At 37.3% G+C, this 24377-nt stretch overlaps 1 protein-coding gene across 4 annotated transcripts; it reads right to left on the bottom strand.

Annotated features, from left to right (window-relative positions):
• Positions 1 to 4883: 4883 nt before the first annotated feature.
• Positions 4884 to 24099, bottom strand: LOC114530254 (serine/threonine-protein kinase N2-like). Of its 4 annotated transcripts, XM_028551850.1 has the most exons (25): positions 23786 to 24099; positions 23404 to 23677; positions 21112 to 21539; positions 20685 to 20891; positions 20213 to 20354; positions 19605 to 19714; positions 18830 to 18973; positions 12469 to 12544; positions 11894 to 12038; positions 11454 to 11622; positions 10811 to 10896; positions 10184 to 10270; positions 9963 to 10031; positions 9475 to 9565; positions 9203 to 9294; positions 9020 to 9107; positions 8676 to 8764; positions 8032 to 8094; positions 7773 to 7911; positions 7241 to 7321; positions 7039 to 7146; positions 6505 to 6585; positions 6145 to 6204; positions 5928 to 6029; positions 4884 to 5709 (listed from the first exon to the last, which is right to left on the bottom strand). In XM_028551850.1, exons 1-25 carry the CDS (start codon positions 23807 to 23809, stop codon positions 5668 to 5670), a joined length of 2997 nt encoding a protein of 998 aa, XP_028407651.1. In that variant the 5' UTR covers positions 23810 to 24099; the 3' UTR covers positions 4884 to 5667. The 4 variants fall into 4 exon arrangements, with proteins under 4 accessions (XP_028407651.1, XP_028407648.1, XP_028407649.1 ...); XM_028551847.1 differs by lacking the exons at positions 18830 to 18973; positions 19605 to 19714; positions 20213 to 20354; ... (2 more) ...; positions 23404 to 23677; positions 23786 to 24099 and adding an exon at positions 14324 to 18203; XM_028551848.1 differs by lacking the exons at positions 10184 to 10270; positions 18830 to 18973; positions 19605 to 19714; ... (3 more) ...; positions 23404 to 23677; positions 23786 to 24099 and adding an exon at positions 14324 to 18204.
• Positions 24100 to 24377: the final 278 nt, after the last annotated feature.

Genomic DNA, 24377 nt, shown 5'->3' with positions numbered 1-24377 from the left:
CTGAGTCCGCTATAATAACTCTCCTGGGGTTTTTTTACGTAAAATTGAAAAAGGTTTTGATACATTACCAGTAGCGTACCCAGCATGACGATTTGTCCCGCTATGCTAATATTTTGGTGTTCAATGACTGTGAAAACAATAAGCCATAGCGGGGCAAAATTGTCAGGCTGGCTACACCATTGTACGTTACGTCGTGCAAGAATTTGCCGAAACGGAAATGCTACGTAATGATTAATGAATGATTCCACAACCAGTTAAAATTATTTTACGACAGTGTTCTGGGAATCGAACCCAGAAGCCACACGCGCGTTTTTATCACTACCAACGAACACGTTTTGGTTTGGCCCCAGACACGGACACTGTTTTTTAAAGCCAAACGAAAAGGAGGGAAACCGGAGTGCCCGGAGAAAAACCCTCCAAGGTAACCTGAATTTCAGGTTACCTGACCGTCGTTTCGAATTTGGTATTTTTTATTAGAAATCGTCCGCAATGACATTTCCGTCCGTTTTTATCTATAATTCACCATTTCAGTTCCGCTCATCCACACCGAGTCCCAGGAATTGCCGTGCAATTCTTGAGCTTCGTCAATGTGGTCAATTCGATCCTGCTGGTGGTCTAACGTGCGAGCGCGCGTATCGTCCGCTTATATAAGCGCCCTGGTTGCAAAACATTTGAACAGCGCTTTGTCTGACAATGGCAACAAAAATCATTTCAAATATTCAAATGTTCATTTTATTATAACCAAATGCTTCACAACTTGCATGTTGTTTTTTATCTCAAACAGAAATAGACAACCAACACTCTTCTACTATCCCGGCTTCTGAAGACATGCGCCTGATGTCGTTTTTATATCCTTTTTATTCTCTGGATTACGGTTGACCGATAATGGAGGAAATAAACGTAATCGGGCTCAACATGCAACTAACTCAATACACAATATGGATAATCAATGTCCCTTACCTTTGGCACCGTATAATTACCTTTGGTAAACAGTGTACCACTTTAATTTTACTTGCATCATGCTCCATTCCAAACATTTGGGTTCTTCTTCAACAACATCTCGACGGTGGGGAGTGGAAGAAATTGAAAAACATAGTGAGTGTGTCAAATGCAAAGAGTTTTCTTTAAAGGGTTAGCTTTTTGCTTAGAGGGGGTACTATACAACATTAACCTACAAACCTACAGTTCCTGACTATACCCCCAGATAACCCCATTATACAAGTCCAGTTATCATGAAATGTATTATCATGTAATATAGAAGGTATATATATTTTTCGTCTCTGCCAACTTCATCACTGAGTTGGCCAAAATGATTAGATTACGTTTATTTCCTTCGTGTTTAAGATTAACCGGATTTTCAGAGCTTAAACAGCAATCCGAAAAATTAATACAAACAACGGAAACAGAGGAGTGATAGTGTCTAAACATCAGATAGTATTTTTTTGTCATTTTAAACTTCAATAATTCGAATTTAAATGTCTGCAGACCAAAGTATAATTTTTCATGCATGCCACTGACAGACGGTCCTTCGGTCGCAAGCTGAACAGAGAACTTATATAATTATATAAGTACACTGGATTACCTTCGTATTGATCTAAAATTAGGCCAATACGAATTCTAGAATATTTTTTTTCGTTGCGTGCGCGTCCACCATGCTATATGCATTTTGCTACTTTCATTTTAACGTTTTAAAGCCATCTTCCGCTGTGCCGCAGCTGTTAAGCCAAGGTGGTCTTATACAAAAATATAAAGATCCAGTAACTTTTCGACAATTTGCGAAAAGCGTTCCTGAAATACTTTTCAATCGAGCTTTATAGTTTTACTTTAAAAAATTCACCAAATTGCTATAGTTTATTACCGTTTTACCCCAAGGAATGTTTTATTGTAATGTTATGAATATATGGAAAAATTCTATATCGTTTTTCAGCAAACGAAAAATCATAAAAGACTCGAGTACGATAATCGTCGCTAGTACTATAGCATCAGGAGATTTTTCAAAATAAACGAAAAAAGCTTTTTGTATAACTCAGTATAAGACCACCGCAAGTCGTTAGAATTCACACGCAAGTGACAACTAGGAATATGTTTCATCGAGAAACTTCGAAAACGCACTCATAAGAGCTGTGAGAAATTTCCTGTTATCATGCATTGTCGAAAAGGGTGAAATGTCACTTGATGTGTGAATATACTAGGTTAGACCACCATAACGAATCGATCCAAGAGTAAACCATGCACTACATTACCCCATGCATTACTCTAATCAGTATACCTATAGTATGTACCTCAACTAGCTTCCGCTTGAACACCCGTTTCGTCGTGCATCATTTGATCCTTCGACGATCCTTCAACATCTGATCCTGCGACGATCTTTCAAACATCTGATCCTGCGGCGATCTTTCAACATCTGATCCTGCGACGATCTTTCAACATCTGATCCTGCGGCGATCTTTCAACATCTGATCCTGCGACGATCTTTCAACATCTGATCTTGCGACGATCTTTCAACATCTGCATGATCCTGCGGCGATCTTTCAACATCTGATCCTTTAACGTAGATACAAAAATTGATAACACTAATTTCCAAGAAATGTACAAAGCACTCAAGATAAAATGATCACTCAAAATCCGGTTGTAGACCTTCAACATCTCCTACGCCACTCCTCCAAGGCCTTCGCATTGCGCACGCGAATACAAAATGTCATGCACGTTTTGTAGGAAATATTCATCGTTTTTTAATGGTCCCGAGAAAACGAGAGCACTCGACTTTTATCTCCTTCTAGAAATACAATTTCTCATGCATTTTTATGTTTTAGGCTCTCTGTGAGCGATATTTTTTGGCCGGACTGTTGTCGTTCAAGACTGGAAAAAATACAAGCGATGGGGCCCCAGAATCACTTGTATCTCCTCCGCATGCGCTTGACACGACCAGGTTACATAACTACATGCATGCAAAAGCCGTAAGCCGAAAATTTCAAAAATCAAGGAGGTAAACAGAAGAGTGCTCAGCATATCTCAACCAAAAGCCAAATCCATGCAATTTTACTCATGCATATTTTCACTGAAATCAAATTGAGTTTTATATTCGCGTGCATAAATGTCCCAAGGCAGCTCCGACATCTCCTATTAAACTCTGACGATTCTTTCATTCTAAAAAAAGAAAATCTTGGTAAAATAAAACAATTCACAGTCATATGAAGCCCAGAAAAAGTGACTTGCTTTCCGAGTTTTTTTTTTTGTGGTAAAACTAATTGACCAGGGAAAGCAAAGGAATCCACTACGGCACGATAAGATACTTTGGAAGTAGAAAACTACAATAGACAGGCTGAAATAGCTGATCATGTCAAGTCTAGCATAAAGTACGCACATATACCAATAATACCGAATTGCCGGTCTTCCCTGTGCAAAGCATGCATGACGGACGAGTATTTACGACACAACCGTTTCCGAAAATTGCGCCTGCCAGGAGGGTTTCAACGATTTGTTGGGAAAATTCAGGATGAAGTCCAAAAAAGATTCGATTAAACTATATTCTAGTTTCGCCCACCGTGTACAAACGTGTTATTTCAAGTCACAAATGCAAATATTAAGAGAACAATACCTATTATTCGCTGCGAGCAAGCGTTTGTGTTTCGCCTTCTCTACCTTTCGGCGCAATATAGTTCGTTCTAAAATGAAATAAGGAAGGAAAATCCAAATAAAGTTAACAGATCACTTGCATTTCACATTTTCAATTGAAATATACAAGATATAGCAGTAAAAGTCGGCAGGAATAAGCCACCACTCGCTAATGTCTTCTGGTTATATTTAAATCTACATGGCAATGAATTAATTTGCAAAACCAAAGATCAAGCCCACAGATTCCTTAAAAACCAACCATGGCCATGCATGTACCTGAGCAAGATTCTTCCAACTTTTCCTGAACTTCTTCGAGAGAGCCTCTGTTCTTCGAGAGTATCAAATTTTCAGTTATTTCTCAAATTCAACCACCTTTTATTACCTTAAAAACATTCCAACGGACAATGCACTTTATGCATCATGACACTTAACAGTTAGGCCTAGGTTAAACGTCGCATTTTCGTCGCAGCGAATGCATTTCAAACAATAGATAATGAGCTGATAAACCTCATTAAGCTTCATTGCCATTTCATTATCTATTGTTGGAATAATCTATTGTTGGAATTATCTATTGTTGGAAAGTGGTGTCCACAAAATCCATATTTAAAAAATTTTGTTTACAAGGATTTTGCCACCATATTGTTGGGAGTAGCGTAATTCGAAGTAGCGCTCGCGCAGCACTTTTGAAACGCAGATGTTGTGCGCAAGGCTTGGAAATTGGAGATTTGCCGTTGTAAAGAGAACATGGACGACGTCTAAAACTCCCATAGATCTTTAATTATTAATTTATTTTCAATGACTCATTGTATTGATAAATGCCGTCGTCGTGTTCCAATCCTGCATTGTTAGGGTCTGTTTACATGGAGCGAGTTATCCCGGCTGGGCGAGGTAAAAAGCGCACCACATCAAATTAGTTGTCATCTCCATTATATGCAGTTTTCACCTCGCCTAGCCGGGATAACTCGGTCCATGTAAGTCCCTTAAAGGCCCTTAAAGTCCCTATAATAAAATGCCGGTCCGTGAAGTGATCAGTGGTCTTTGATTTTTGTTAAAGTGTGAACGGGGAGTATTCATACACGAGAATGAATGCTGGCTTATTTATTTTTCGTTTGATATAAAGCCCTAAGCCCCCTTCAGATTTTTGACTTTGGCTTGTCAGGTTGGTCACGAGCGTGTTTAGATCTAAACGCGGCTTAGGGGCCTTTTACATGATCCCACTTAGCAGAGAAAAGACAAGTTCACTTTTACAAAAGATCAAAATATCTTTTTTTAATTTCCAAGTATCTCGATTACAAGCAAGTTAACAAACAGGTTTCAAATGAAACCATAAACTTGTCTACGAATACATTTTTGACTTGGAACTGCCAAATAGGCATTTGCTCTCATAATGAGTTAATCTTTGACGTAATTAGCGAAATTTTGTATACCCAGCCTCGTTTGCAGGCGCTTGCTTTGCGAAATATCGCTCAGGATTTCGAAACTTGCTTGGTTCAATCTCTGATCGTATCTAATGTGTGTCTATGTCAGGCTGGAAGATGTAGATGTATTAGCATTTGTACAGATCAACGACTGATTTGCATAAGGCAAAGCAAAGCAACGTATTGATCTAATTTGCTACATATCAAAGACATGGTTCCGACGGCTAACAGCCAGACGAAACCACGCAATTATTGAACGCCTAAGCGCGTTTAATTTAGAGGTATATGCCTCTCTCTCTCTCTAGATGTTCATTTCTAATAATTCGCTAGATTATTGATAGTCTCAGTAAACATTACTGGGCAGCAGGTGGGGGCCATGGACGACTTGCATTAAAGGCAATGAAACTTCACCGAGTAGAAACCCAATAATGAAAAAAATTTACATTCGTATAGTTTTTAGTGGCCATCATCTGTTGCACAATAATAATTAGTGAAAACCATCTGTACAAATCAATTTTTTACAGGTCAGACGATGATGTGCTATATGTCAACGTAGGAGCGGCAGATAATTTGTCCATTGTGTCTCATTGGTCTCGTACGAGGTTCCATACGAGTCTTCTAGTATATGAAGGTGTCAACACCAATCTGCAATGTAGTCGAAGTCTACAAACATTGCCTAAAAAAATGAAACAACATCCAGGTTGAGGCTCTTGAGAAAAAATTACGGATTAAATAAAAGGATTTTTATGGAACATTTTCATGGAACATTTTCATGCAATTCATCGCTAGCTTGTTCCATTTGTAACGTCCTTCCTTTTCTTTCAGCTGCCCTTTAGCGGTTCTTTCCTAAATTTTTGGTGATATTCACAAAACCTTAGCTGTGTATGTTCGTACCTGGTCCTCAACATTTAGAGGTCTGGGTTCTTTAGGTGGAGTTAGAACTGGATCTTCAGACGTGAACTCTTCGTCAAAATTACTGACATCTTCTGCATGTTTCTGGAAAAAGGAAAAATTAAACACCATGTCAATAAAATGACATCATTACAGCAACATGCATAAATTGAATGCGAAAAATGTTTATATAAATAACTTTAGCATACTGCGTACTTACTAAAGTTGGTACAAATGGCGGTTTTACTTTGCGAGATAACAAATCTTTCCACCTCACATCCTAAGATTGAACAAAAGAATTACGACGCCCGATTAAAAATCACTTAATCTTAACTGTATTATTCCTGTTTTGTAGTAAATTAAATGATTTTGAGTAAACTGAAATTACTTCATAAATCTTAATGACATTACCGCTGACATAAATAAAAGTATGACTTCACTGAAATAAATATATAAAGTCACTTGCGCGTATGCAGCAGATATTCCAGTTTTTCCAGCATAATCAAGCCCCTTATACACCCAACTTCACTGAGACGGATATAATAATATGTAATATTAACTAAACTAGCACTAAACATACCCTAAAGAACGGATGTTTCTTCACGTCTTCGGCGTCATTCTCACCCGCACCCAGTCTCCTATCGGGATTTCGTCGTAACAACTGAAAGTATATGACAGACTTTAGAAAGTATTTTCACAGCGTCCCAAGTGTATACAGAATGATCATTTTACACCACTCAATAAAAGCCCCGTTTACACTACAGTCAATTTATCGGCACGGCACGGCTAAAATGGGTACCCGTGCCATATTTCACTAGTGTTCAGGCTACCGAAACAAAGGCCGGGCGCAGATGAAATGGGCACGGGTACCCATTTTAGCCGTGCCGTGCCAATAAATCGAGTGTAGTGTAAACGGGGCTAAAAATATGTCAGCGCAGACAAAATATGTCAGTCATGAAGTTGCTGGTGAAAAATCATCGTCCAGTTGTTAAAGAGCATAAGCGCAACTGCACTTGTAGTAACGTGTGCCGGATTTGATCCCAGGTTAGTTTTAAATAACTGAGAGGACACAGTACAATTGCCTCGCTACAATCTTCCTTGTGTGATCACTTACCCGCCTCATTATTGTTACAGCTTCTGTTGATAAAAACTTCGGATAACGAACTTCGTCATTCACAATGGAATCAAATACCTCTTCCTCGTCGTCTCCGGGGAATGGTGACTAGTAAAATGTAATGAAGAATCAATATTAAGCTCTTGCTTACCAGAGCCGTGTATATCATAAAAGTAATGGCAATTACGAGTCAAAAACTAACCTCCCCCACCAGCATTTCAAATATCAGGACTCCCAATCCCCACCAATCCACAGACCGGGTGTAGGATGTTTCAGTCAGAACCTAACAAGAGAACAAGGGTTAGAATGTCTGATTATAACAGGGCAGTTGTACAAGACCTCGTCAGTGGACCTCCTTTTGTGTCAAACAAAGAAATACATTACGGCATAAAACGACCCATGCCAAGTGTAAAGACCGTTGCTTGACGGCAGGATATTACTTCTAAATTGGTGAGTCATTGGGGGGATATTACTGTAAAAGTCTACCACACATTCTTATGAGGGCAACCGTGACTTCTATATCAATTTTTTAAACTATATTTTGTATACTAAAATGCCTCAACGTGATCGGCTAGCCATCCAAAACCATTATATATACTCAGTTGTCAGACCATAATACTAAGATGGTTTTACTAGGACTTCAAACCCTGTCAAAAAGATTTAAAGGTTTTCAGGAACTTTTTAAAGTTTTAATCTTGCCTAAACCACGCTAATGCACGTGGACTAGGACATACCTCCGGTGCTAAGAACTCAGGTGTACCACAGAAAGTGCCTGTCCTCTCTCCATAACCCATTCCTTCCTTACACAGCCCAAAGTCTGCTATCTTTACATAACCCTCTGCATCCAGCAATAAATTATCCAATTTCAGATCTCTGTAGGGTAGAACATACCACACATTAAAGATTTAATGCGAGCTAAATTTTGTCTGTTTTGGCCTATCGAACGGTGGTTTTTCTCAGTTAAAAATCGCAAAGCAAAAAACGCAAACAAACCTGTAGACAATTTCATGATCATGCAAATACTGCAATCCAAGAACAACACAAGATGTGTAAAACCTACAGAAGAATGTAAAAATTGTTATGATTACCTAAAGTAATGATTATCATTCAAATTATGATATCAAGTGATGATTGTAATTTTGGTAATGATGATTATCATTTAAGTGATAACAAATGATGATATCATCACCGTCATAACGATTATCTTGTAAGTGATGATATCTAATTACGATGCCATCAAAAAGAAACTTGATATCTTAAGGCACGTTTACACTTGCGATGCTGCGATCCATTTTCTTCTTTTCATAGATGTGAACGAGTAATTAGTTACGAATGCTCTGATGTATAAAAGTTTTTATTTGAACATCAGTAACTAATTCGAAGAAAATCGCACATTAAATCGCAGCAAAAATTGCAAGTGTAAACGGGCCTTTTGAGTCAAATTTGTTATCACAACTGCCTGAATAGACAAACAAACGTCTCGACCTGTCGACAAAAGGTTAAAACTAACTCTCCTGAGGAAAGCCCTTCTCCTAGCGAAGGTCGAAACGTCGGTCTATTTAGACAGTTGCTATACCACATTAGATGCTTAGTTGTTTGAAGACGCTGCTCCCTGGTTATATTACTGAATATCTTACACTGCTCGGGGCTCAGAGAATACTTCATTATGTATATGCATCATGAGATCACCGCCAGAAGCATACTCCATTACAAAACAAACATGGCCCTAAATATAATAAAAATCACATTAATTTCTAAGCACCACAGTTGCATGCATCGATGTATGCCAGGTTTAACTAAGCAATTAAAGAAAGACGATTTTTTTAGAAAATGAGAAGTATCAGTTTAACCTGGTTCAATCTATTTGGTTTACTTTACAACACTGGTAGGCAGGTCATAGCGGGAAATGTGACAAAGCCCATAGGCCTTGACTGTTCGGAGTTAATCCATTCATTATAATAAAGTTCGATAAACACCGTACCTTAGTTTGAAAACAAGCAAACAGGTTGACCAGGAAGGGATGTCTCGTTTTGTTTGCGGCCAGAAATATTCTTTTCTCAGATTGTAAACTACGAGACACGCAAATAACACGAGTTACTACATGTATGCTTGGTTTTAATTGTTTGAATTTAGAACGAAGACGAATGGAGATATTATAATCCACCTCTCAACTTCATCTCTTGAGATAATATCAGACTTTTTCAAAGCTTTTATGGCGAATAATTCCCGAGTGTTTTTATACTCTGCCAAGATGACCTGGATAAAAAAAAAGACGACAATCAAATACGACATAGTTCAGTGTCTTGTTGATCATAACTATACTTTCTTTTTGTAGTTACCCGGCAAAAAATAAAAAAAATAAAAATACTTGTGTGAGAAATTAACCCAATTCCATCTTAATTATAAGCAAATCAAAAATCATTGTAGCTTATATACCTTTCCAAAATGTCCCCGTCCAAGCACGCTGATAGTTCTGAAATTCTTCATGTTCATGGTGGATGATACTGGAGATGTTGTTCTCACAGGTCTAAGGAATGAAAATTTTGTCTAATAAGAATCGAAGCTGTTGAAAGTTCATATGAGAGTTTCCACTCTCACTTTATTGATGAGATGAGTTTGTTTTTTTCACTTGATGCGTGAGAGGAAAGTACAGTCAACTGAACAGGTCACTGTAGTTGAAAATAACACCTTTAATGTTCACATACACTCACAACCACGTCCAAAATCTCATGCATTATAAGCTGAATATAAGGAAACACAAATCAAGCCGTGCAGCTTATTGTATTATACTACCTGGTTCATACAAATCTCTTGACAACTTATTGCGGAGTAATAATTATATCACACGTTTGAAGCAGTTTTGAAAACATTAATTAGGAGATTATTGTTATGAGAATATTAGTTAAAAGATTAAGTTATTCTACCTGATTATCTTATTAGAAGCTGGCGATGAAAACGACCTTTTGTAAACTTCTTCATTATTTGTATTGGCGCTGTTAGAAAAGTCCGTTAGTGTGACGTTTGTGATATGATTATAGTATATATATTTAGAATTACTACAATTGTTTTCAAAGTCGGGACAGATGTAGTTCAGCTTATAGGTTAGTTAGCTATACAGTTATCTTGTGGCTGGAATTGTGATTACCTTCGTTCTTCAGGGACAGAAGGAAATACTCGAGGATTGACATTAGTGATTATTTCTGAAGAGACAGGCTTATCGTTGCCAATATTACTGCAAATTATGGACAGTTACAGTATGTTAGTTGCGTGGTTAGTAAAACAACAGTCATTTCATATTGCCGCGCTTATTTCAGTGACTTCAATTGCGCACTAAAAATACAAACGATTTCTAATGCTCTATGGTATTTCCCTATATATTTTACCTCGCTTGACCAAAACCATATTTCTAGAAAAATCCCTCAGTTCAATATATTGCCCTGCCCTCAGAAGCGCAAATGCATGGGGAGCGGCTTGCCCCACCCTAAATCAGCGAATTTATTGTCTGTCCATAAAAACGCGAGTCCTTTATTAAAATCAGCCGGACATCTGAACGTTCGCTACTTGACAAATTAGCATTTCCGCCCATTTCTATGTTTAAAGATCTTTGAAAGATTTGCGGAAACAACAGCTAGACTAGTTGCATCACAAATCGAAATGACGCATATTATGCAAATAATTTGATCCGGCTGAGATACAAAAGCCTGGCTTGCGAGGTTAGCTAAGGTACAGCCTACAGGGGGAAACGAGTTCTTCCCAAAGATAATTAACCTACCTTTCAGGCCTTCGTGGTACTAATGATGGCGATTCTGGGGTACCCCGATACTGGTTATCCAGGAAACCAAACGCTGAGAGAGCGTCCTGTGTAATTCAAAATTGAGTTTTTGAAACTGATGGAAGATAAAAATCATTTTCGGCATTAAGAATCGATCTGAACCAAATATTTTCCTGTTAAAATGCAAAAACCTTAGGAAAACATTGCAGTTGCGCTAATTTTAAACACTAACGTATGTTTGCTGCAAAATTATAAAAAGAAAAGAAATCAAAACAAAATAAAGAAAAATTAACAAACTACGTGCAGTAGCTCAAACATGTTAAAGAAAGCCAATAGTGGAAAGGTTCTTGCATTTTGACTGAAAAATACTCGCTAAAGTTAATCGAAAAGTGACTTCAGATGGCAAATGGCGTCTTATATTCGACCTTCAAAAAGGATGTCTAAGGAACATAATTTATTCATGCACATCCTATTAGCTTGATAAACGCAATTAATAGCCATTAAAAGTAATTTATACGTCTATAGGCATTAGTAAGGCTATATAATAGAGACTAAGGCTAATATAAAACATGATTGTTTCGCGTTTTGAGATATAGCACAGAGACAGGAGTTAAGAGGGGAGATTGTTTTCTGTGCCACGTACCTGTTCAGCTGTTTTCATCTTGGGAGCTTGGATAGGATGTTTTTTATGAGGCATAGTTTTTGATCTTTCCTTGAACTCATCCGTGGGTGAAGGCGACTTACGGCGTTCGTTCAATATATCGTCTGTAGATTTTGGATAAGGCGGTGATGTCATCCCTGTTGGATGTGCACTGAAATGAGAGAATAGGTTATAGGTTGGGTTATATAGGCCGATGTTGAGGACAAAAATATTCGATAATCTTTATCCTAAACCCGATCCCTTAGTAAAAGGATTTACGGAGAATTAAAACCTATTATATAGGATGATGTTAAAATAATGTTTTAAACTGATCACGGTTAATAGAAGATGGAGACAAAACAAAAATGAAATCAAACACAATATCTTAGTCCATCAAACACCCAGGGATTCTTTTGAAATTCAAGGTTTTATATACAACTTACTTGGATATGACAGAATATGTTCCTGTTGTGCCTGGACTAAGGGTCGTTGTGTTGGTCTGGCAGTTCTGTGGCGTTGCTCTCTTTAATAATCTCGCCCAAGTCGCGACATTTGTGTTCATCTGTCCTGCCCGCAGGAAGTTTTTACCTGGGAGAAAAATAGACAATATTGTTTATAAATATTTAGAAAATAAAGATATAGCATACGGATAAGGCAATTATGCCGTAGGGAATGAAGTGAATGATAGCGGATGGTAAACATAGGAAGGAAGTCGAGAAAGCAAAGATTAAAAAATGGAGAATTATCGATAGACAATAATAGGTGATAGAGAATAGTCCCAGAGGCGAGAAGGAAAGGGAGGGGGGAAAAGGGGGGGGGGGGAGAAGTTAAACATTGCAGAAAAGACGGGTATAAGGAGAGGTTGTATATATGGTATTATGAAACTGACGAGTAATTTGAAACATGCTATATACTCCGCAAGTATTTTGTAAACAAAATGCAAGATAACATCTGTTCTACATCTGTGAATGCAATTATTGCAATAATGATGTAACGAGCACACATAACATTAACTTACCTCTATTGATTTTAAAGATCTTTCTCTGTCGCTGTAATTTTGGCTTTCTACTGACCATCGGGTTGACGAATGTGACCTAATGAAATGAAGAAAATAATTTGACAAGATACTTCATGATGTCCTCTCATTCTCTCCAAGACGAGCAGCTCCGACGGCTTCAACTAATTATAATATATTTCCAACAGAATGTCCTACTCATCTCTCCTGACGAATGACGTCTCTCAAAAGAGCGCAACTCTCTTCTATAATTCAAACGTCTATCATCAACAACAATCTGTCAAATTCACACCGCCACTGTTGCCTAAGGTTTGCACTATTTAACTTTATATATAGTAGTCTTGGAACGTAGAAAAACAACATAAAGATGAAATTGATCTCAGCATAGTTAGAGGACAACAACGTTGCACACAATCTCAAAGAAATATAGTCACTCTATTGATATGCCACATATACTTTAGAAACTCTTTGTACATTCATATCCAACCTGTTCCAAGCAATGGAAAGGAAACAAGAACATGATGACGCTGGCATCCTTACACAGTCCTGGCATGTATAGAATTAAAAATATTTCTAATATCTATAGTATATAAGTTCTTCATGAATATATCATCAATATAAATATATATATGGAAGAAAATGAACAACGCGTCTTGTTTTCGCATTAATATTTCATAAGACCACATGTACCTGTCATATATGCACTTAATCCATTTTTTTATTTTCAGACACAAGCAATACTCTATGAGATTGCGTGACAATGTTATTCTCGGTATAAGTTTATTTGAACAACATTTAAAGACAATGCAACATCATTAATAATGCTTCATGCAGCGGCTATACTACAAGGCCGTAGGCTGTTGCGGTTTGGAAAATTTCGAAAATAGGCAAATCGAAAAGAGAAAATAGGCAAATTAGCGAAATTACGAAAATGTACCTCAGTCAATATACCGCACTTACAAACAGCAGAAAAAAACGAAGTTGTGGAAAACTAAACGAATTTCAAAAGGTTTATAGGCGCTGAAATCCGGGGTAAACAACTACGTTAAATAGAATAATTTAAAAAGAGTAATAACAACTTTAGACTTGGCAGAATTAAGAGGCGCTCTTTTCTCTTTTACTTCGACGATGCTCGGTCGTTATTTGACGATTTCGCCGTTTGGTCGCTTTTTTAAGAGATTTTTTTCTTGCTGCCGTTCAATCTCGCGTGCACAAAAAGTGCTTAGCTTTCAGATGGGTCTTATTGTTGTCATCTTATGTAATAAACCCTTGCCCAAGCGTGTTTTCCAGCTATCGGGAATATAGTTTGATTTTCGATATTTTTTTTCGGTATTTCGATATTTTCTTGGTATTTTTTGATGCTTTCGGTATTCGAAAAATCAAATATTTATAAACTGAATTCCGACACCTATCGACTATATATAGATATAAGGCAACAGCTCACTACAGGGACACATACGCTGGGCGCATGTGATGCCTCGTGAACTTGTAATTGCCTTCACAGGACTTGTAAACTCACATCAATAAATGGTTATATCCGAGTTGCAGTGGAGTACTGACGACAGCGAGGTTGACAATAGTGACAATAAACCTTTCTTATAATGACGTCAAACGCGGAAAGTCTGATGTTACACGAAATTTAATTGGCTCCACAAAACTATCGAGCCAATCAAACTTCGTGTAACATTAGACTTTCCGTGTTTGACGTCATTATGAAAAAGGTTTATTGCCCTAGAAACAGCCCCATATTGCACTGTCGGTCTCGCCCTTACCAACCCCCCCCCTTCAACTTTAGAATGGTTGCTAGTTAACACCCCACCCCCCACTTCAACTTTAGAATGGTTGCTAATTACATTACCATGCCATCGAAAAGCGACCAGCGCAAATTCTTCACAGGTAGGAATTTAAGCCTCTTAAGATTGGACCTTGAACTTCTGACTAAAACACTCTTTACTTTGGGGATGGTATTTTCCCTCTGTGCTTCAGGTAACACACAACTAAGTAAAGTTCTCCTAGACTTGCAATAGTCAGGTGAAGTTCTACCATCAGGCATGTCCAAATCTACCTGAGGCATACCATCAACAATCGAAGAACCCAAAGTGACTGTAAATAACACCCACAACTCATGATCATGTTCTTTGGAGAAATGAACTTTTTGTTCACGCTTCACGTACGCAACATTCCTCTTGAGTAACCGCCTTGATTTCACATGTTTTATTTTTGCCACAATAGCGGAGTCTTCATGCAGTCTCATACCGTTCCTCTTGTTGACAATACCAACTTTCTTTTTCAATTCAGCATTTCTCATGTTCTTTTCCCGTAGTTGCTTGGAATAGCTCTCTCGTCTGTCGAAAGCTAGCTTTCTGCTTGATTTCTCTTGTCCATTCATCTTAAAATCTAAAGGTTTCTTCTCGTGTTGATATTTCGTAATACCTCCACTCAGTCGTCGAGCTGGGGAAACGTTTTTCCCATCTGCGTTTGTATTCGTGCTAGTGCGTTGGTCCTTCTCCATGGAATTCTTTCCGATGTTGTATCGACCGGTGGTGTTTGTTGTATCTACGTTATATAACCGTTGCTTTTTTTCTTCATTCTTGTTTCCGTAGTTTGATCTCTTTATCATTTTAGTTTTGTTGTTTCTTTGTAACTTCACATTTCCACGCTTTTCATCCTTACCATTGCTTGGAGTAACACAGGTTTTAGATACGACATCAAGTGCAGGAGTAATAGGAGTTGCATCATTGTCTGTACTTTTCGTGTTTGCATCCCTATCAATGTCCCTACATTGTATCTCTTTCACTTCACTTTTCCTACCGTTACTCTCTTCTTTATCCCCATTCGAAGTCCCTTCGCCTTGAGTTACACAGCCCCGAGTTTTCTCATCTTTATATGGTTTCACTACAGTGTCCGGAATTTGGGTAGAGTCGAATACTCTTGCAGGTCCAGAGCCCACCTTTTCCTGACATGTTTCATTGCACACTATGTTGTTTTCCACCACTGTTTGTAAAGAAGGTGGTTTTTTACTACCAGTAGGGTGTTTGCTGGACATGTTTTGAAAACCTTCATTAATTCTGTTACTCAACTGACTAACAGTCGCAGTCTTTTCAACATTTCGCTGAGCAGTTTCAGAATTAGATTTATCTTGTCCCGAGCTTTTCGAGGTATTATTGACGATGGATTTTTTAAAACAAGAATTCGTTCCATCAATTTCCCCCCCTTGTTTTGTTCTCCGAAGTGAATCAGGCCCAGATTCCTTAATACATTTTACATTTCTCTTTGGCGAGCTTTCTACTGCATCGTTTCCTTCCACAGGAGGACTATCCACACTTGGATTAACTTTGTCCACTTCTCCATCTCTCTCCAAATGACTTATTTCAGAAACAGCACACAACTCCTCTTTTTCTTTTACAGTTCTCTGAGGTAACGACAATCTATCCAATTTATCTCTTCCTGATGGAATCTCAATTTTGAAATCGGGTTTCTTCCTGATTGTGGAATTACTTGCACACCTTGCCGTATTTTCTTTTTTACTGTCTATAACTTTCTTCCTTCTAGCTTGTAAAATTTCCGTGTCTGTATTAGCAGACACGCTACCACCAGAATCCAGCGTTTCGTAATCTAAAGCTCTACTTTTTATAGGAATACTGTGTTCCAGAGTAACCGAGCCCTCAGAACTGGACCTGGAAGAATAATTACTACCGGAAATTGATAAGTCCTCTTTATTATCCCTTGTTATTGTTTGGTTTAACGCAAGTTTATTATTGAGAATAAAGTAATCGCATGGGTCTGTTTTTGCTAAATTACCTCCATTTGAGCAATGGCGTTCCAGAATATCCGATATATCCATATCTTTATGTCTTGGAATTGCAGTTTGAATATAACTCAAATCACAGCCATCTTTATGAGAGAATTTACTAAGGTCAGCGCTGCGGCACTTCATTCGTGATTTCTTCCCGTTGTCAATGCCCGTCCTATCAATAGTTTTGTTATACACCTCGGAGCCAATTCTGATTGATTCAGTTGCTTTACTGCAGTCAGTGCTGCGACATCGGTTCCTCAACTTCGGACGAGTTCGTTTACTTTCAAGACCATGAAAACTGGCTGATTGAATTCGAGTGTCTTTGGACTCTTTTTTAGCTTTATGCTTTTCCGCCTTCGGATCGAAATTCCTACTCTTTCCATCACAGGTATCATCAGTAATGCTCGATGAGCTGTATAAATATCCATCTGAGGGGATATATCGCCCTGCTCGAAACGGGGGTGGTTTAGTCCTTCCTCTAATCGTCCTTGATTTATCAGTAGAAAGCATCTCTTTCCCTGACCGACTGTGTTTGTTTTGAACAGTCAGATCATCTCGTGTCTGCTTCTGATTTGTCTGTTTTCCATTTTCTTTAGCATTTTCCCCAGAACTAATGGCCTGGTTCGCCTTCCCGCTGTCAGTTTCCTCACTTGTTTTGGCATTCACCAAAAAATTATCCAAAGATCTCAAGCTTTTTTTCGCACGTTTTTCCATTCCAACAACACGATAAAAGACGATAAATTTTCACCATAAATTCGTTCTAACATTGCCGAACTAACCCAAGCATAGCAAATGAAATATGATCAAAATTTTCACACGAATAACACGAAGTCAACACAGCACAACTCGTAGAATTTGCAAACATAATATCCTAACAGTTTGTATACAAATCAACAGAAACCGCGCTCATACACTCATTTCACTTCTTCATAAACTAAGGTGAAGGCCCACACAATTCTTTCGTAATAAACTTGATAACGTCCACTGATTTCTGTACTCGAAAGCTTTGCTTGTAGCGATATTTTGATAGGCCAAAACATATAACAGATTTGCAGGCCGCTAAACAAAAACTCAAAGGAAGACTCGTGTAAATTATTCATATTAACTGTCGCGTCTTATGATCTTATAATCGTACCACCTGTAGGCGCGTGTTTTGGGAAAAACTATGTCTAGGAGGAAGAAAATTGAGCTAGCGTTGAACTGATGATGATCATCTCTAGTAGGTCGCAAAGACTACAGTTTGTAGTACTTTCACAAGCAGAGTTTACAGCGATTTATTTCATTGTTACTAATATAGAGCCCTTTGAAAGTGTAAATAATATATTGATTTTTAAAAGCCGCGAATTTCAATGTCGAAGCATAATTCGATGTTGAATGCGCAGGTGCGACGTCAAAGTGATGTATATACTTAAATAATACCGTATAACGTTTGCTATAAGGGAATATAATAAGGATACCAAGATCGTATCTATAAAGTTGAATTGATGATTTAATCGATAATATAAATTTAATAAAGACTCTGACTTCCTGAAGCTCCCAAGCGAGGTAAAGACCGAAGCTATTTGCATATAGTGTCATATATTTAACTACTAAGGTTCAAGGCCACGGCACAAATTTTTTCAAAAATTAAATTGACAGTTGTTAAGATAGCTATTGTCGCGGCGATTAAATGTGACGCTTACAACTTAATTTATTTAGTTATTTTAAGCAAACGTGTTATCAAGATTCTAGAGTTAGAGCAATTTGCATGACAAAGTGATAAATTAAAACGCAGTTTGATTGCCATTCGCCCAAGACTATTATCACTCATATAAACGGCTTTGTTTACTTCTGCGAGTACGTTTGATTTAAGGGATTAAGATTATCCTGAACACGCCGAATCACACATGCAGTGTCTGCAGGTAGGATATAGTGAAAGAAATTATATATCTATAGCTTAAACGGTGGATAAGTCAAAGTGTAAAAACACTCTCATACATCTTGTGAATGACTGAACCTACATCTTATATATTCATTAAATATGTTCTTCCATTGAAAATCAAACTATTTACATCCAAATATTTCAGCACAGTTGCTCAATAAATACTGATAACTTTGTTTTCCATTTGAACTTATCTACCGTTTAAGCTAAACGCCTTTCCTGTGGTAAACGACAATTTCCTGTGGTACCTTTCTGGCAGATTAATCGAACAAGGATATATTGACATTGACATTTATGTAAAGACATTTTTCATTTTGATTGACATCGTAAGAACAGAGAGTTTTGTTGATGGTCATGACGCAATAATGTAGTTTTCAAGACCCAACATATATATTCTGCATGTCAATGGCACCAGGAACAAACAATGCCTGACAAGTTCCTGGTGGTTTGTCCAATTAAGGGGTTTATTTGTTAACACGCGGAAGCTGTGAGACCCTTGATGTATGGTTTCTATGTTCACCCTTTTTGGCTAGTCTTCTTCCGATGCAGTCCCTTTTGTGTCACGAGCAATACTTACGAGGAAGACAAGCCATAGGCGAAGATCAATTTACTTATGTTAGTTAGTTATAAGGAGTATTTTTACTTACTGTTCCGACAATTTCTCCCTGAGGTTCCAAAGGAACAGCAATATTGCGAGTTTTGTTATCAAGGAATTCCTCCAATCTTAGGAAGAGGACGCCACACATAGCTCGATAATCTCTCCAGTACACGGCAATCTCAAGCTCTCGTGACTAAAAAAAGAAAGTGGAATGCTGGCTTGTTAACAGGAGCTTTTGGGCAATCTTACAGTTTGAGAAGATCAAACGTTGCTTTTCTCATGCGCAAAACACACTAAGTCAACTGTTAACCAGTTGGGTAGGACAAAATTCATTTTTATCTTTTGTTTTTATGATTCGACAAATAAGAAGAGCAGATTTTAATCCTGGCGTCTCGGACTCCAAATAATGAACTTTTTATACCCAAACTTTTATATCTTTTGCACGGAGACGGAGTATAAATTGGTATGAAGCATGAGCATAATTTTCCCCCGGGCATTTTTTCCCTACCCCCGGGCATTCATGTAAATAACATGTTTTTCAAATGATGTGAGTGGCAAATGATTGTGAGAAGGGCATTTTTTGGTCGAATATAGAATTGGAACTTTACATTATACAGTGATTTTGTACATAATTTTACTCCAGGCATTCTTTCTCGACTCCCGGGCATTCTTTCTCGACTCCCGGGCATTTCCGGGCGTTCATTAACAGGACCGTGTATGATCGTTTGAGAATTTCAGTAACAGAATTTGACCGAAGTGCTATTACCTTTGGCCGAAATTAAAATGTATCAGCTGTTATTTTGAGCCGTGTTGCGTGAACTTACCCTTTCTAATTCTATTCTAAATTCCTGCTCCCAAGCATCTCTAGCGAATGGCTTCCAATTTGTCTGATTCATATAAGTACTATCTAATTTTAATACGGCACAAATTTCATCTAAAAAAGAAAATATTAGAAAACTATCATCAGTTTCTGAAATCACTGTCATTATCACTACCATCATCATTTCTGATAAAACTACCATCATTGACCATCAAATCATCCATTATATACCAACACCATTAATACCAATATCACTGCAACCATCAATCATCACCATTTCTGATATTACTACTATCATTGACCATCAAATCATCCATTATTTACCAACACCATTAATACCAGTATCAGTGCAACCATCAATCATCACCATTCCTGATATTACTACCATCATTGACCATCAAACCATCCATCATTTACCAACATCATTGATACCAGTATCAGTGCAACCTTCATTCATCGCCATTCCTGATATTACTACCATCATTGACCATCAAACCATCCATTATTTACCAACACTATTAATACCAGTATCAGTGCAACCATCAATCATTCATTACCATCACAATCCCAACAATAAAACACTGTCACTACGACACACATATCTCAACATACTTGATTGGTTATCCACAACTGTAGGACCAGCCTTCTTACTCATTCTAAATTTATCTGGACTAAAAACAGAATATGCTGAGCCTCTTCTTGGATCTCTGTTTGGGACCTGCTCTAGTAAATTATCAGCACCTTGCAAATTGACCTAAAGATAAAAATTTATTGTGACACCTGTATATAGGTATGGTCAAATTGTGTAACAACAGAGCAATGAGTGTAACTATCAGCATAGTTTTGACCTGATCATGGCACACATACGTAGGAGGTCTACACAACATAATACACTCACCCTAACAGTTACATTTAAAGCCTTATTTACATATGCTATTTTAGATGGGATTTTCCTCTTTTGATAGATACCAACAAGTGGTTTAGGTAAATCTCAAACACGAGTATTTATACAAAGGATCATTCAAAAATAGCCACACATTTACATTTATCAAAATAGGAAAATCGCACTGAAATAGCAGCTTACAATTAGTTTCCCAGTAAGTTGAGCAGGTTTTGGTAATGATCCATATGTACTGTCACCACCAAAAGAACCAGTAGAGCCTTTGTGACCATAACTTTCTTGATATATACCAACAGCAGCTTGCTTTGGCGACATCTGACCCATACGTTTCTCAAGTGAACATTGTAGCAGGTCTAGTTTTTGTCTTGATTCATAGATCTTCTTTTCAGTCTAAAAATACAAGGGCCCAAAGAAATGAAACACCAGATCCAGCAAAATTAGTACGTTTTAAGAGCATGCATCAATGCATACTATGTGTCAAAAAATAATCAGGTGAAAATAGTGAGCTGGTGGCAAAAGGCTGCTCTTGTTTGCCTCTGGAAGGGAAAGAGTGCCACTGTGGTTCTGAGGCCTCCAGTGCATTCAATTATAGCAATGATAACATATTTACCTCCTGCATTTGTTTCTTATCTTGTTTCTCCTGCAGAAGTTTCCTCATGTTATTCAGACCATCTGTTACTCGTGACTCAATTTCAATGTGGTGTCGTATTTCCTCAATTCTCTGTTCAAGCCTGGACAGTTTAGGGGGAAGAGGTTTGCTGGAATGATTATCATCACATTCCATTGCATTGTGCTGCTGGTGTTCTCGTAGTATTGCCATTTTCAAAAAGTCTATTTTCACTTTGGAATCATCCAACATTTGCTGTGCTTCAGCAAGCATTTTTTTATCCTTTGAGGCACTATACATGTGAATCATATTCTCTGCACCCTTATAGACTTTTGTCTCAATAGCCATCTGTTTTTCTAGTGTTTTTAAATGTTTGTTTACTTGCTCATGATCATGGTGGACTTTCACAGGTGAAAAGGGCTCATCTTGGTCTATAGAAAGTTAACATAAGCATTAAATGACATGTCAACATTTGTATAGACAATTGACCATGAGGCATGACATTTTACATAGCCTCATTGTCTCATTTATTGATATTTTTTGAGTATTAGGTAATATTCCTGATATCTCACTTTCAAGGAGTCTTGTCTCATTTTCATGAATTGATATTACTAGAAACAGACATTACATTCATTATTAAAGCATTGCATCATTATGTCTCTAGATATTGCCACTCGTAAGTAAGGTAATATTCAAACATGATATCAAGTTTCTTAAGAAATACTAGACTGTGTATTATATAATATACACTTAGCATTACATTTTTCAACATCTATTTTGAGTTTTAAAAATCTTAGATAAGGTCTCCTACTGGTGTATAGTTTATTTAATCTTGATCATATATTGTATATTAATATCATTGCCAACTAAGTTCTGCTGAGAAATTAATTTTATATTAATTGATCAGCTCATGTAATTACAAAACAACTATTCACAGTCTCTAGGGAGCCATGGAATAATTTAGTTAATTGTTCAAACAACAACAGGGCCCATAGGAGGTCTGCTTGCATATCTAATGCATAAACCAACAAAATACTGAGTAAAACATTCACAAAAAATAAGAGTTTTGTTTAGTTTAATTCCTCGAAAAAACATAGCTATGATCTTTTAAAAGCAAACACAATTAAATAAAGCAGGCATAATTAGTTGTAGTTATTAATCCCAAATGGCAAATGCTTAATTCTGTTTTACATGACAACCAAATATTATGCCTCCCACTCACTCCTGTGCTCTTAGTGTGTTTGTGAATAATTTTGTAACAAATATACTAACTTGCAGAGCAATTGCCCAGCCTGAAAATTAATTCACAACTGCAGGTTTGTGTATAAATTTGTGTGTATCAAGACTCCTTAACATAACAGTGACTAAGCCATAACAGGTTGATAGCATATCTCCCACTCAGCATTGAGTTGGGTGGTCAGAGTGAAAATCTGTACCATGTACATACATGAGTCATTATTTTTTTTAGCTGTATGACACACAAAGTAGATTATCTAGTAACATACGCACTAATCTGGGGTCACAAAAACTTCATATGCATGTCTTAATCATTTGTCCTAAGTGATTAAAGAATTCAAAGTTTGTACACAAATCTGAATGACACAAATTCCAAAACGGACAAATCACAAATTATGATTAAGTTTACGGTAAAACATTTTAAAATTTGAAGAATATATGCCAAATTTAGCGCACATCTACCACTGGAAGCATTGAAGTTTTCGGAATAACTTTCATACTAAGCGAAGCCGCGATTGAATTATCACTAGTTAGAGTGTAATATCGATCAAAACAAAAACAAAAAGTTCTATAATATAGGTACGATTGCCTATATTACACTCCCCAAAATAACCTTTCTGAACCTTTTTTGGAATTTAAGGATTCATTACTTAATACAAGATAGATATCAACTAAACAATTATTATATATCCCAAAATTTTCAACATCAATTTAACCCTAGCAAAACATATTTAATGCATATTTTAAAACAGTAAAGTTTGAAGCTTCAAACAACAAACACGGGCTAATATCAAGATCTAAATTAATTATACACGGATAAAATAGAGTCTGCATTTATAGCTTATCTGTAAATGCCAAAACAACGTGTAAATACGGGCCCTTTATGTAACACGGGCGTGATAAATCTAGAGGCCATTTAGTGTTCATGAATGTAATGAAATTAACAAGTATTTTGATGAGAAACTTCCAGACATCCGTAAGCATATTTCAACACGAAAATGTGCGTCTGAACGGGGTTTTCAAGCTTTTATATATGTACCTAAAACTGTGCTTACATACCTAAAGGATTATCTACAATTCCTGCATTCATATCTTGTAGTTGGTAGTGTAGCTCCTGTAATTTGGTATTCGCCTCTTTCAAAATAGAATTGCATTGTGTCAACGACTTTTTATCTGTTGTCGCTTTCTTAAAATTTTCAGCTCCTTCTTTGATCTTAAGCTGCCGTCGTATTTCTGTTTTTAAATCATCGACATCGTTGAATTTCATGTTAGAATCGGAGGGATCTCTTGGAATCGATCGAGCACTTTGACTACCTCTACGTTGATAGTCATTCTGCACGGTGTATAAAAATACCAAAATGCATTAATAACTTTGATCAAGTATTGATAATAATTATATTATTTTAATTCAACGGCATCTAGTCAAAATGCCGACACTTACCAAAAGGACCCCATCGGGGTCCATCGTGCCAAAGGAGACGGCTAAACACAAAACAATCGACAAACACACTGCAAATTTTTCATTATGACTTCATATTTGTACTCCTTTCCACCAAATGTAAATAAACTCGCCTCAAATTTCGCGTCGTAAAACCGCGCCAAACGGCTAGAATCTTATGAAAAATACAAATATACGTTTCAAAACTTTTGAGAGGTAGAAAAGAGGAATTATTTCGCCTAGGTTTGTACAAAAAACAACAAAAATCAAAGGTTTATAAGTTGACAGACTTGAGTACTTTTTACATAAAGAACCATCGAGAGAAGAGCGGAAGTGAAGAGAGCTGGGGCGACCGGGCGATATCTCTAAATAAATAACATCGCTCAGAATCACCTGTAGCATAGAAGAACAAGCAGAACATCACTTCCAATCGGAACCATTTTTTTGCATAATCGACTTCCGGACAGGGGCGTGGAAATCCTATTGTCATATTATACCCTGCCAGCAATAGATCTGCTCATCACCCAGAGCGGTGCCTGAACTGTGGAATTGAGGTTCGATAATAAAAATTGGATTAGGATAACTGTGCCAGGAA

This window comes from Dendronephthya gigantea, unplaced genomic scaffold (assembly GCF_004324835.1).
Source record: "Dendronephthya gigantea isolate DGI-Jeju-01 unplaced genomic scaffold, DenGig_1.0 000061F, whole genome shotgun sequence".
Lineage (NCBI taxonomy): Eukaryota > Metazoa > Cnidaria > Anthozoa > Malacalcyonacea > Nephtheidae > Dendronephthya > Dendronephthya gigantea.
Note: the sequence above shows the minus strand (reverse complement) of the source record. Positions and strands in the feature narration are given on the sequence as shown.